Raw genomic sequence first — 14,084 nt, 5'->3', positions numbered from 1 at the left:
GGACCTGGGAGTCTTGGACCTAGCACAGACCTCACAAGCGGCGACGTAGGCCTTAACGTCTTTAGGCAACCCAGGCCACCAATAATTTCTGGTAATGAGGTGTTTGGTACCCAGGATGCCTGGATGACCAGATAGTGCGGAGTCATGATTTTCCCTAAGTACCCTTAGCCGGAATTGCAGGGGAACAAACAGCTTGTTCTCAGGAAGGTTCCCGGGAGCTGCACCTTGATCAGCAGCAATATCAGAGACTAAATCAGAATCGATCGAGGAAATGATTATACCTGGAGGCAAAATACAAGCAGGATCTTCCTCCGAAGGAGGGCTGGCCATGAAGCTACGCGACAGTGCATCAGCCTTAATATTTTTAGACCCAGCCCTATAGGTAACCAAAAAGTTGAATCTGGTAAAAAATAACGCCCATCGAGCTTGTCTCGGGTTTAGCCTCCGGGCAGATTCTAGGAAAACCAGATTCTTGTGGTCGGTAAGGACCGTTACCTGGTGCCTAGCCCCCTCCAGGAAGTGGCGCCACTCTTCAAATGCCCATTTAATGGCTAAGAGTTCGCGGATGCCAATATCATAGTTACTTTCAGTTGGCGAAAACTTCCTGGAGAAGTAGGCACAGGGGCGGAGATGGGTGAGGGACCTGGTACCCTGGGACAAGACAGCCCCCACTCCCACCTCAGATGCGTCAACTTCCACGATAAATGGCTCCATTTGGTTGGGCTGAACCAGCATCGGGGCAGAGACAAAGCACTTCTTAAGGACCTCAAAAGCCTGGACAGCCTCAGGAGGCCAGCGGAGGAGATCAGCACCTTTGCGAGTGAGGTCCGTAAGGGGCTTAGCGATGACCGAGAAGTTAGCAATAAATCTCCTGTAATAATTAGCGAACCCCAAAAAACACTGTAACGCCTTCAGGGAGGCAGGTTGGACCCATTCCGCCACAGCCTGAACCTTGGCGGGGTCCATGCGGAATTCATGAGGAGTGAGGATTTGACCCAAAAATTGGAATCTCCTGTACCCCAAACACACATTTTTCGGTTTTGGCAAACAGTTTATTTTCCCGAAGGACCTGGAGCACCTTCCTGACATGCTCAATGTGGGAGGACCAGTCCTTGGAAAACACCAGTATGTCATCAAGGTACACTACCAGAAAAATCCCCAGGTAATTTCTCAAAATCTCATCTATGAAATTCTGGAAGACCGCAGGGGCATTACACAACCCAAAGGGCATGACGAGGTATTCTAAATGGCCTTCGGGCGTGTTAAACGCAGTCTTCCACTCATCCCCCTCTTTGATGCGAATAAGGTTATACGCCCCCCGTAGATCCAATTTAGAAAACCATTGGGCCCCCTGAACCTGATTAAAGAGATCAGGAATCAAAGGAAGGGGATACTGGTTCCTTACCGTGACCTTATTCAAGTTACGGTAGTCAATGCATGGCCTAAGACCACCATCCTTCTTCCCCACAAAGAAGAAGCCAGCACCTACCGGAGAAGAAGAGGGACGAATGTAACCCTTGGCCAGGCATTCCTGGATATACTCTCTCATAGCTTCACGTTCGGGACAAGAAAGATTAAATATCCTACCCTTAGGAAGCTTAGCTCCTGGTACCAATTCGATAGCGCAATCGTATTCTCTATGAGGAGGTAACACTTCGGAGGCCTCCTTAGAGAAAACATCAGCGAAGTCCTGAACAAACTCAGGTAGCGTATTCACCTCCTCAGGGGGAGAAATAGAATTAACAGAAAAACATGACGTACAACATTCATTACCCCATTTGGTTAGCTCCCCAGTATTCCAGTCAAACGTAGGATTATGCAACTGCAACCAGGGAAGGCCTAGAACCAAATCGGACGATAATCCCTGCATCAACAGTACAGAGCATTGCTCCAAATGCCTGGAGCCAACAAGGAGTTCAAAAACAGGGGTATGCTGTGTAAAATAACCATTAGCAAGAGGAGTGGAGTCGATACCCACTACCGGGACAGGTTTAGGCAAATCAATCAGAGGCATAGCTAGAGACATAGCAAATTCCACAGACATGATATTAGTAGAGTACCCTGAATCCACGAAGGCACTGCCGGTAGAAGACCTACCCCCAAAAGAGACCTGAAAGGGAAGCAAGATCTTAGTATGTTTCATATTTACGGGAAATACCTGTGCGCCCAAGTGACCTCCCCGATGATCACTTAGACGCGGAAGTTCTCTGGCTGCAACCTTACGCTTAGGACAGTTGTTCACTTGATGCTTGTCGTCCCCACAATAGAAGCAGAGACCATTCTTCCTGCGGAATTCTCTACGTTGTTGGGGGGACACGGAGGCCCCGAGTTGCATAGGTATCTCTGAATCTTTCGGGGAGGAACGAAGCAACGGAGCTTCGGGAGGCATCATGGGGGAGTCGGAGGAGAAAACACATAAACGTTCACGTTGTCGTTCCCTGAGACGTCGGTCAAGTCGTACCGCTAAAGCCATAACCTGGTCTAGGGAGTCAGAAGAGGGATAGCTAACTAGCAGGTCCTTCAGAGCATTCGACAGACCCAACCTAAACTGGCACCTTAAGGCAGGGTCATTCCACCGAGAAGCTACGGACCACTTCCGAAAGTCAGAGCAATACTCCTCAACAGGTCTATTACCCTGACTTAAGGTCACCAGCTGACTCTCGGCAAAGGCAGTCCTGTCAGTCTCGTCATAAATAAGTCCGAGAGCAGAAAAGAAACAATCAACGGAGGAAAGTTCAGGGGCGTCAAAAGCCAAGGAGAAGGCCCACTCTTGGGGCCCTTCCTGGAGCCGGGACATAATTATACCCACCCGCTGGCTCTCAGAACCTGAGGAATGAGGCTTTAAACGAAAGTAAAGCCTACAACTCTCCCGAAAGGAGAGAAAAGCACTCCGGTCCCCTGAGAACCGGTCGGGCAACTTGAGGTGGGGTTCAAGAGGTGCGGTGAGGGGAACTACCAGGGTAGCATCAGGCTGGTTGACCCTCTGAACCAAGGCCTGGACCTGTAGGGAGAGACCCTGCATTTGCTGAGCCAGGGTCTCACGGGGATCCATAGTGGTGTCAGGGACCAGGGGTAGACTAGGTATGGGCTTGTGATTATGTAATGGCAGGGGGTAGGGAGACGGACAAGTGAGCCCTAATCTACCCGCCACTCTGTCCCTGCCTACTTGCAACGACCCGCCCTAGGCGACGGGGTACAACTGGGCGGCGGTCCCTGCGCTCAGTAAGTGCACGACAAACATACAAAGGAACACAAGCAAGGAAAAGGGGCCGTTGCCCACGGCAACACCGTGAGCAACCAGAGTGGTGAACGAGCCGAGTCAAGCCAGGAGTGTGCGAGGTACAAAACGAAAAGCAGAAGAGTAGTCGGTAAGCCAGGGTCGGTATGGAGCAGGATCAAAAATAGCAGGAGCTGTAGCTGGGCCAGGAAACCACAAGGAAAGAGTCACAAGCACCGAGGGACAGGAAGTGCAGGCTTAAATAGACCGAGGGCGGGAGCTAGCGGAGTCTGGCCAGGTTACGATAGGCTCTCCCACTCCTAAGCCTGCCAGCCTGAATGGTGGAAGCTGGAGTCAGTCTCAGGGATGTATTCTCAGGTGCTGACTGATTAGTTCTGGGAGTTAACCCCGAAGCTGTGCCTGGCAGATCCTTTACACACGTTGTTTTAATTGCAGAGAATTCTGTAAAAACGGCGCGCAAAAAACACAATGGAGGAATCGCAGTTTATTTAATTTTCTACCCCACAAATATTTTTTCCCGTTTCCTAGTTCATTATACGGCAAAATAAATGGTGCTACGAAAAACTACAACTCGTCCCGCAAAAATCAAGCCCTCGTAGGACTATATGGACTGAAAAATAAAAATGTGATGTCTTCTGGAATGTGGGGAGGAAAAAACGAAAATCTGAAAAAGGGCTGCGGCGGGAAGGGGTTAATCAATTTCACCGGAGATCTGACATTATCCTTGTGGGAAAGATGGCGGCGTTCTCCTGAGGAGTGAAGTCTGCCGCCGTTTCTCTGCGGTTATGTCTGATCGCAGGTGGGGGGGATAGAGCGGCGGTCGCACGCGGCCGCCACCACCGGAGAACGCCGACTCAAAATAAAACGTAATCATTTATCGACACGTTTTCCTTCTTTAACGCCTTGAGGGCGCGGCGATATGTTTCATGTTTCCATCGTGGCTCGTCAGATTCCAAGAGTCAAAACGTTTCTATTTTCCGTCCTCGCAGCCGCATCAGGACTTGTTTTTTGCGGAACGGATTGTGTTTTTAACGCCACCACTTTGGCGCACATGAAATATATGGAATTGCTTCTATTATTTTTTTGTTGGGGGGGGTAAAAAAAAAGCAGCAATTCCGCCATTGTTTAGGGTTTTCTCTTTGCGGCGTCCACCGCGCAGTATAAATGGCGTTACCCTTATTGCGGGCCGGTAGCGGATATTTTTATCCTTCCGTCGCCGTATGACGACCTGATGGTTGGGGGGACGAGCTGACGTTTTCATTGGCTCCATTTTGGGGCACATAGAACTTCGCGCTTCCGGCCTCGTGTTTATTGTTTCTGGTTTCAGATCGTGACGATTTTATAGCGATGCCAATTTTCCGCACTTTTCATCGTTTTACATTTGCGTTTATTTCCTTTTTTGGCATTTCTCCCTCTAGGACTCGGCTTTGCGTCTCGTCCATCTCTCTCACGGTTTCTTTTTTTATTGGGGGAAAGTTTTTTTTGTGTCGCCGTAACGGTTTCATTTTTTAGTTTGGGTGGTTACGGACGCACGTGTCTCTAGCACGGCATGGTATGTACGTTTACTAAAAGGATGCAGTAGGCTTCTCAAGCAGCACAGAGTATTTCAGGAGCGGAGTCCGTAGATATTGTGGGTGGTCAAAAACGAAGAATTACACAGTTAAGGAGCAGGGTCCTCCAGCAGCACAGAGTATTTTAGGGGAAAAAGTGTGTGGATTAGAAACTAGGAGCTACATAGTGTAAGGAACAAAGCCCACAGAAGCACAGAGTATTTCAGGAGATGATTGTGTCGATCTTATTGGAGATCAGTTGCATAGTGGAATTGGCAGTGCAGAGCATTTCAGGAGTATGTCGCTCTTGTGGAAGGTCACGGACCGATAGTCATGGTGGAATTAGCAGAACAGAGTATTTCAGGAAAGGAGTGTGTTGATCTTATGGGAGATGACAGCTACATAATGGAATTAGCAGCGCAGAGTATTTCAGGAGTATGTCGCTCTTGTGTTATGTCACAGACGGACAGTTACATAGTTGAGTAAGCAGCACAGAGTATTTCAGGCGCAGTGTTTCTCTTGTGGAAGGCCTCGTTCAGAGCATCACCCATGGTTTTCACACTATATAATATCCGTATATTTGGAGACATTATTGCCGGCAGTTCGGGGACTATGTGGAGCAGGGAGGCAGGACATATGGGCCGTTACATCGGGAGTCCCGCTATTATACCGACAGCTATGATACGCGCAGAGTGTATAGCGGCACAGAAGCCGCCATATGTGTCCCCCTCACCCACCAGTAACACCGACATCAAGCTTTTAGGGTCTCCCCGGGTCCACCTCCATTACCCGCCTCTTGACACTGCACAAAATGGCGCCCATTTCCCTCAGCCCCAGAACCAGCGCCTCTCCGAGCATCAGGAGGCGGGTCCTCCCTCACCTGACAGCTCAGCTCTCCAATCAGCAGACTAGATGATGGGACGTCTTGTCGTTCACAGCCAATGAGCAGCAAATCTATGATGTGGGCGGGTTCTCCAGGCTCCTCAGAGGAGCCCTGTGCTCTGTGTAATAAAATAAGAAGTGCTCGCATGTCGAAGGCCACCAATCACCGGGCGGCATCCAGCCGTGAACGTCCGCCTCAGCCAATGTGTAAGCGGATGTTGAGGCTGAGCCCTGGCCTGTGCCCCTCCTCTCGGCCCTGTTATGTGGGTATCCCGGGCGCAGGGCGGTACCGCGCGGCTGTTTCCTGCCCTGATGCATGGTGGTCGGACGGAGGAATTGTTGGAAAATTGTGTCGGAGGTTGGTATATAAATGTGTTTTTACCCAGTGTGCCTTGTTTCCAGCAGTCAGCCCGGGGAGCGCAGTGCTGGGCCGGGGGCGCCGCTCCTGTCACCGCCGCAACCACAGCCGACTCCCAGCAGCCGGGTTACAATCCCCGCTTCTCCCTGTGTGCCGGCCGGTTGTGCGGCTTTAGATCCTGGCCTCCTCACAGCCCGACTCCCAGGCCGCGCTCCATCCGAGGCCTCCCCGCAGGCCGCGGCCCACATCCCCTCAGCTCGGCCCATCCGCCTGTCCCAGCACGCGGCGTGATAGAAACGTGTTCCGGGCGATTATCACACGAGAATTCTGTAACATTATATAATATTATAGTCCATGCAGTGTATGACATCACAAACCTCTCACTACGTCACCACATGATGGACAGAAACGCGGGAACATTACCTGTCTATTATATATATTACAGAACACCCTGCACTATTATATATATATTACAGAACACCCTGCACTATTATATATATATATATTACATAACACCCTGCACTATTATATATATATATATTACAGAACACCCTGCACTATTATATATATATTACATAACACCCTGCACTATTATATATATATTACAGAACACCCTGCACTATTATATATATATTACAGAACACCCTGCACTATTATATATATATATTACATAACACCCTGCACTATTATATATATATATATTACATAACACCCTGCACTATTATATATATATATATTACAGAACACCCTGCACTATTATATATATATTACAGAACACCCTGCACTATTATATATATATTACAGAACACCCTGCACTATTATATATATATATTACAGAACACCCTGCACTATTATATATATATTACAGAACACCCTGCACTATTATATATATATTACAGAACACCCTGCACTATTATATATATATATTACAGAACACCCTGCACTATTATATATATATTACAGAACACCCTGCACTATTATATATATATTACAGAACACCCTGCACTATTATATATATATTACAGAACACCCTGCACTATTATATATATATATTACAGAACACCCTGCACTATTATATATATATTACAGAACACCCTGCACTATTATATATATATATATTACAGAACACCCTGCACTATTATATATATATTACAGAACACCCTGCACTATTATATATATATATTACAGAACACCCTGCACTATTATATATATATTACAGAACACCCTGCACTATTATATATATATATTACAGAACACCCTGCACTATTATATATATTACAGAACACCCTGCACTATTATATATATATTACAGAACACCCTGCACTATTATATATATATTACAGAACACCCTGCACTATTATATATATATTACAGAACACCCTGCACTATTATATATATATATTACAGAACACCCTGCACTATTATATATATATTACAGAACACCCTGCACTATTATATATATATATATTACAGAACACCCTGCACTATTATATATATATTACAGAACACCCTGCACTATTATATATATATTACAGAACACCCTGCACTATTATATATATATATTACAGAACACCCCGCACTATTATATATATTACAGAACACCCTGCACTATTATATATATATATTACAGAACACCCTGCACTATTATATATATATTACAGAACACCCTGCACTATTATATATATATATTACAGAACACCCTGCACTATTATATATATATATTACAGAACACCCCGCACTATTATATATATATATTACAGAACACCCTGCACTATTATATATATATATATTACAGAACACCCTGCACTATTATATATATATATTACAGAACACCCTGCACTATTATATATATATATATTACAGAACACCCCGCACTATTATATATATATATTACAGAACACCCTGCACTATTATATATATATATATTACAGAACACCCTGCACTATTATATATATATTACAGAACACCCTGCACTATTATATATATATTACAGAACACCCCGCACTATTATATATATATATTACAGAACACCCTGCACTATTATATATATATTACAGAACACCCCGCACTATTATATATATATATTACAGAACACCCTGCACTATTATATATATATATATTACAGAACACCCTGCACTATTATATATATATATTACAGAACACCCTGCACTATTATATATATATATATTACAGAACACCCTGCACTATTATATATATATATATTACAGAACACCCTGCACTATTATATATATATATTACAGAACACCCTGCACTATTATATATATATATATTACAGAACACCCTGCACTATTATATATATATTACAGAACACCCCGCACTATTATATATATATATTACAGAACACCCTGCACTATTATATATATATATATATTACAGAACACCCTGCACTATTATATATATATTACAGAACACCCTGCACTATTATATATATATTACAGAACACCCTGCACTATTATATATATATTACAGAACACCCTGCACTATTATATATATATATTACAGAACACCCCGCACTATTATATATATTACAGAACACCCTGCACTATTATATATATATATTACAGAACACCCTGCACTATTATATATATATTACAGAACACCCTGCACTATTATATATATATATATATTACAGAACACCCTGCACTATTATATATATATATTACAGAACACCCTGCACTATTATATATATATATTACAGAACACCCTGCACTATTATATATATATTACAGAACACCCCGCACTATTATATATATATATTACAGAACACCCTGCACTATTATATATATATATATTACAGAACACCCTGCACTATTATATATATATTACAGAACACCCTGCACTATTATATATATATATATTACAGAACACCCTGCACTATTATATATATATATTACAGAACACCCTGCACTATTATATATATATTACAGAACACCCTGCACTATTATATATATATATATTACAGAACACCCTGCACTATTATATATATATTACAGAACACCCTGCACTATTATATATATATTACAGAACACCCTGCACTATTATATATATATTACAGAACACCCTGCACTATTATATATATATATTACAGAACACCCTGCACTATTATATATATATATATTACAGAACACCCTGCACTATTATATATATATATATATTACAGAACACCCTGCACTATTATATATATATTACAGAACACCCTGCACTATTATATATATATTACAGAACACCCTGCACTATTATATATATATATTACAGAACACCCCGCACTATTATATATATTACAGAACACCCTGCACTATTATATATATATATTACAGAACACCCTGCACTATTATATATATATTACAGAACACCCTGCACTATTATATATATATATATATATATTACAGAACACCCTGCACTATTATATATATATTACAGAACACCCTGCACTATTATATATATATTACAGAACACCCTGCACTATTATATATATATATATTACAGAACACCCTGCACTATTATATATATATTACAGAACACCCTGCACTATTATATATATATATTACAGAACACCCTGCACTATTATATATATATTACAGAACACCCTGCACTATTATATATATATATTACAGAACACCCCGCACTATTATATATATATATATTACAGAACACCCTGCACTATTATATATATATTACAGAACACCCTGCACTATTATATATATTACAGAACACCCTGCACTATTATATATATATTACAGAACACCCTGCACTATTATATATATATTACAGAACACCCTGCACTATTATATATATATTACAGAACACCCTCCACTATTATATATATATTACAGAACACCCTGCACTATTATATATATTACAGAACACCCTGCACTATTATATATATATATTACAGAACACCCTGCACTATTATATATATCTATTACAGAACACCCTCCACTATTATATATATATTACAGAACACCCTGCACTATTATATATATATTACATAACACCCTGCACTATTATATATATATTACAGAACACCCTGCACTATTATATATATATTACAGAACACCCTGCACTATTATATATATATTACAGAACGCCCTGCACTATTATATATATATATTACAGAACACCCTGCACTATTATATATATATTACAGAACACCCTCCACTATTATATATATATATTACAGAACACCCTCCACTATTATATATATATTACAGAACACCCTGCACTATTATATATATATATTACAGAACACCCTGCACTATTATATATATATTACAGAACACCCTGCACTATTATATATATATATATATATATTACAGAACACCCTGCACTATTATATATATATTACAGAACACCCTGCACTATTATATATATATTACAGAACACCCTGCACTATATATATATATATATACAGAACACCCTGCACTATTATATATATATTACAGAACACCCTGCACTATTATATATATATATTACAGAACACCCTGCACTATTATATATATATTACAGAACACCCTGCACTATTATATATATATATTACAGAACACCCCGCACTATTATATATATATATTACAGAACACCCTGCACTATTATATATATATTACAGAACACCCTGCACTATTATATATATTACAGAACACCCTGCACTATTATATATATATTACAGAACACCCTGCACTATTATATATATATTACAGAACACCCTGCACTATTATATATATATTACAGAACACCCTCCACTATTATATATATATTACAGAACACCCTGCACTATTATATATATTACAGAACACCCTGCACTATTATATATATATATTACAGAACACCCTGCACTATTATATATATCTATTACAGAACACCCTCCACTATTATATATATATTACAGAACACCCTGCACTATTATATATATATTACATAACACCCTGCACTATTATATATATATTACAGAACACCCTGCACTATTATATATATATTACAGAACACCCTGCACTATTATATATATATTACAGAACGCCCTGCACTATTATATATATATATTACAGAACACCCTGCACTATTATATATATATTACAGAACACCCTCCACTATTATATATATATATTACAGAACACCCTCCACTATTATATATATATATTACAGAACACCCTCCACTATTATATATATATTACAGAACACCCTGCACTATTATATATATATTACAGAACACCCTCCACTATTATATATATCTATTACAGAACACCCTCCACTATTATATATATATTACAGAACACCCTGCACTATTATATATATATTACAGAACACCCCGCACTATTATATATATATTACAGAACACCCTGCACTATTATATATATATATTACAGAACACCCTGCACTATTATATATATATTACAGAACACTCTGCACTATTATATATATATATTACAGAACACCCTCCACTATTATATATATATATTACAGAACACCCTCCACTATTATATATATATTACATAACACCCTCCACTATTATATATATCTATTACAGAACACCCTGCACTATTATATATATATATATTACAGAACACCCTGCACTATTATATATATATATATTACAGAACACCCTGCACTATTATATATATATATTACAGAACACCCTGCACTATTATATATATCTATTACAGAACACCCTGCACTATTATATATATATATTACAGAACACCCTGCACTATTATATATATATTACAGAACACCCTCCACTATTATATATATATTACAGAACACCCTCCACTATTATATATATATTACAGAACACCCTGCACTATTATATATATATATTACAGAACACCCTGCACTATTATATATATCTATTACAGAACACCCTGCACTATTATATATATATTACAGAACACCCTGCACTATTATATATATATTACAGAACACCCTGCACTATTATATATATATTACAGAACACCCTGCACTATTATATATATATTACAGAACACCCTCCACTATTATATATATATATTACAGAACACCCTCCACTATTATATATATATTACATAACACCCTCCACTATTATATATATCTATTACAGAACACCCTGCACTATTATATATATATATATATTACAGAACACCCTGCACTATTATATATATATATATTACAGAACACCCTGCACTATTATATATATATATATATATATTACAGAACACCCTGCACTATTATATATATCTATTACAGAACACCCTGCACTATTATATATATATATTACAGAACACCCTGCACTATTATATATATATTACAGAACACCCTCCACTATTATATATATATTACAGAACACCCTCCACTATTATATATATATTACAGAACACCCTGCACTATTATATATATATATTACAGAACACCCTGCACTATTATATATATCTATTACAGAACACCCTGCACTATTATATATATATTACAGAACACCCTGCACTATTATATATATATTACAGAACACCCTGCACTATTATATATATATTACAGAACACCCTGCACTATTATATATATATTACAGAACACCCTCCACTATTATATATATATATTACAGAACACCCTCCACTATTATATATATATTACATAACACCCTGCACTATTATATATATATTACATAACACCCTGCACTATTATATATATATTACAGAACACCCTCCACTATTATATATATATATTACAGAACACCCTCCACTATTATATATATATTACAGAACACCCTCCACTATTATATATATATTACAGAACACCCTGCACTATTATATATATATATTACAGAACACCCTGCACTATTATATATATATTACAGAACACCCCGCACTATTATATATATATATATATTACAGAACACCCTGCACTATTATATATATATTACAGAACACCCTCCACTATTATATATATATTACAGAACACCCTCCACTATTATATATATATTACAGAACACCCTCCACTATTATATATATATTACAGAACACCCTGCACTATTATATATATATTACAGAACACCCTGCACTATTATATATATATTACAGAACACCCTGCACTATTATATACATATTACAGAACACCCTGCACTATTATATATATATTACAGAACACCCTGCACTATTATATATATATTACAGAACACCCTGCACTATTATATATATATTACAGAACACCCTGCACTATTATATATATATTACAGAACACCCCGCACTATTATATATATATATTACATAACACCCCGCACTATTATATATATATATTACATAACACCCTGCACTATTATATATATATTACAGAACACCCCGCACTATTATATATATATATTACAGAACACCCTGCACTATTATATATATATTACAGAACACCCTGCACCATTATATATATATTACATAACACCCTGCACTATTATATATATATTACAGAACACCCTGCACTATTATATATATATATATTACAGAACACCCTGCACTATTATATATATATTACAGAACACCCTGCACTATTATATATATATATTACAGAACACCCTCCACTATTATATATATATTACAGAACACCCTGCACTATTATATATATATATATTACAGAACACCCCGCACTATTATATATATATTACAGAACACCCTGCACTATTATATATATATATTACAGAACACCCTCCACTATTATATATATATTACAGAACACCCTGCACTATTATATATATATATTACAGAACACCCTGCACTATTATATATATATTACAGAACACCCTGCACTATTATATATATATATTACATAACACCCTGCACTATTATATATATATTACAGAACACCCTGCACTATTATATATATATATATATTACAGAACACCCCGCACTATTATATATATATTACATAACACCCTGCACTATTATATATATATTACAGAACACCCTGCACTATTATATATATATATATTACAGAACACCCCGCACTATTATATATATATTACATAACACCCTGCACTATTATATATATATATTACAGAACACCCTGCACTATTATATATATATATTACAGA

The 14,084-nt window shown here is 38.4% G+C and overlaps 1 protein-coding gene across 2 annotated transcripts in view; it reads left to right on the top strand.

Annotated features, from left to right (window-relative positions):
- The first annotated feature begins 5,839 nt into the window (after window positions 1-5,839).
- ZNF143 (zinc finger protein 143) overlaps window positions 5,840-14,084 on the top strand; it is a 37,349-nt gene continuing 29,104 nt past the window's right edge. Inside the window, exon 1 of one of the 2 annotated variants that reach the window (XM_075838165.1) lies at window positions 5,840-6,028. In XM_075838165.1, coding sequence (XP_075694280.1) covers window positions 5,932-6,028 — 97 coding nt within the window. In that variant the 5' untranslated portion in view covers window positions 5,840-5,931. The remainder of the gene's footprint in view (window positions 6,029-14,084) is intronic. The other variant, XM_075838166.1, reaches the window with a different exon arrangement.

Source organism: Rhinoderma darwinii, chromosome 9 (genome assembly GCF_050947455.1).
Source record: "Rhinoderma darwinii isolate aRhiDar2 chromosome 9, aRhiDar2.hap1, whole genome shotgun sequence".
In the NCBI taxonomy this organism is placed as follows: Eukaryota; Metazoa; Chordata; class Amphibia; order Anura; family Rhinodermatidae; genus Rhinoderma; species Rhinoderma darwinii.
Note: the sequence above shows the minus strand (reverse complement) of the source record. Positions and strands in the feature narration are given on the sequence as shown.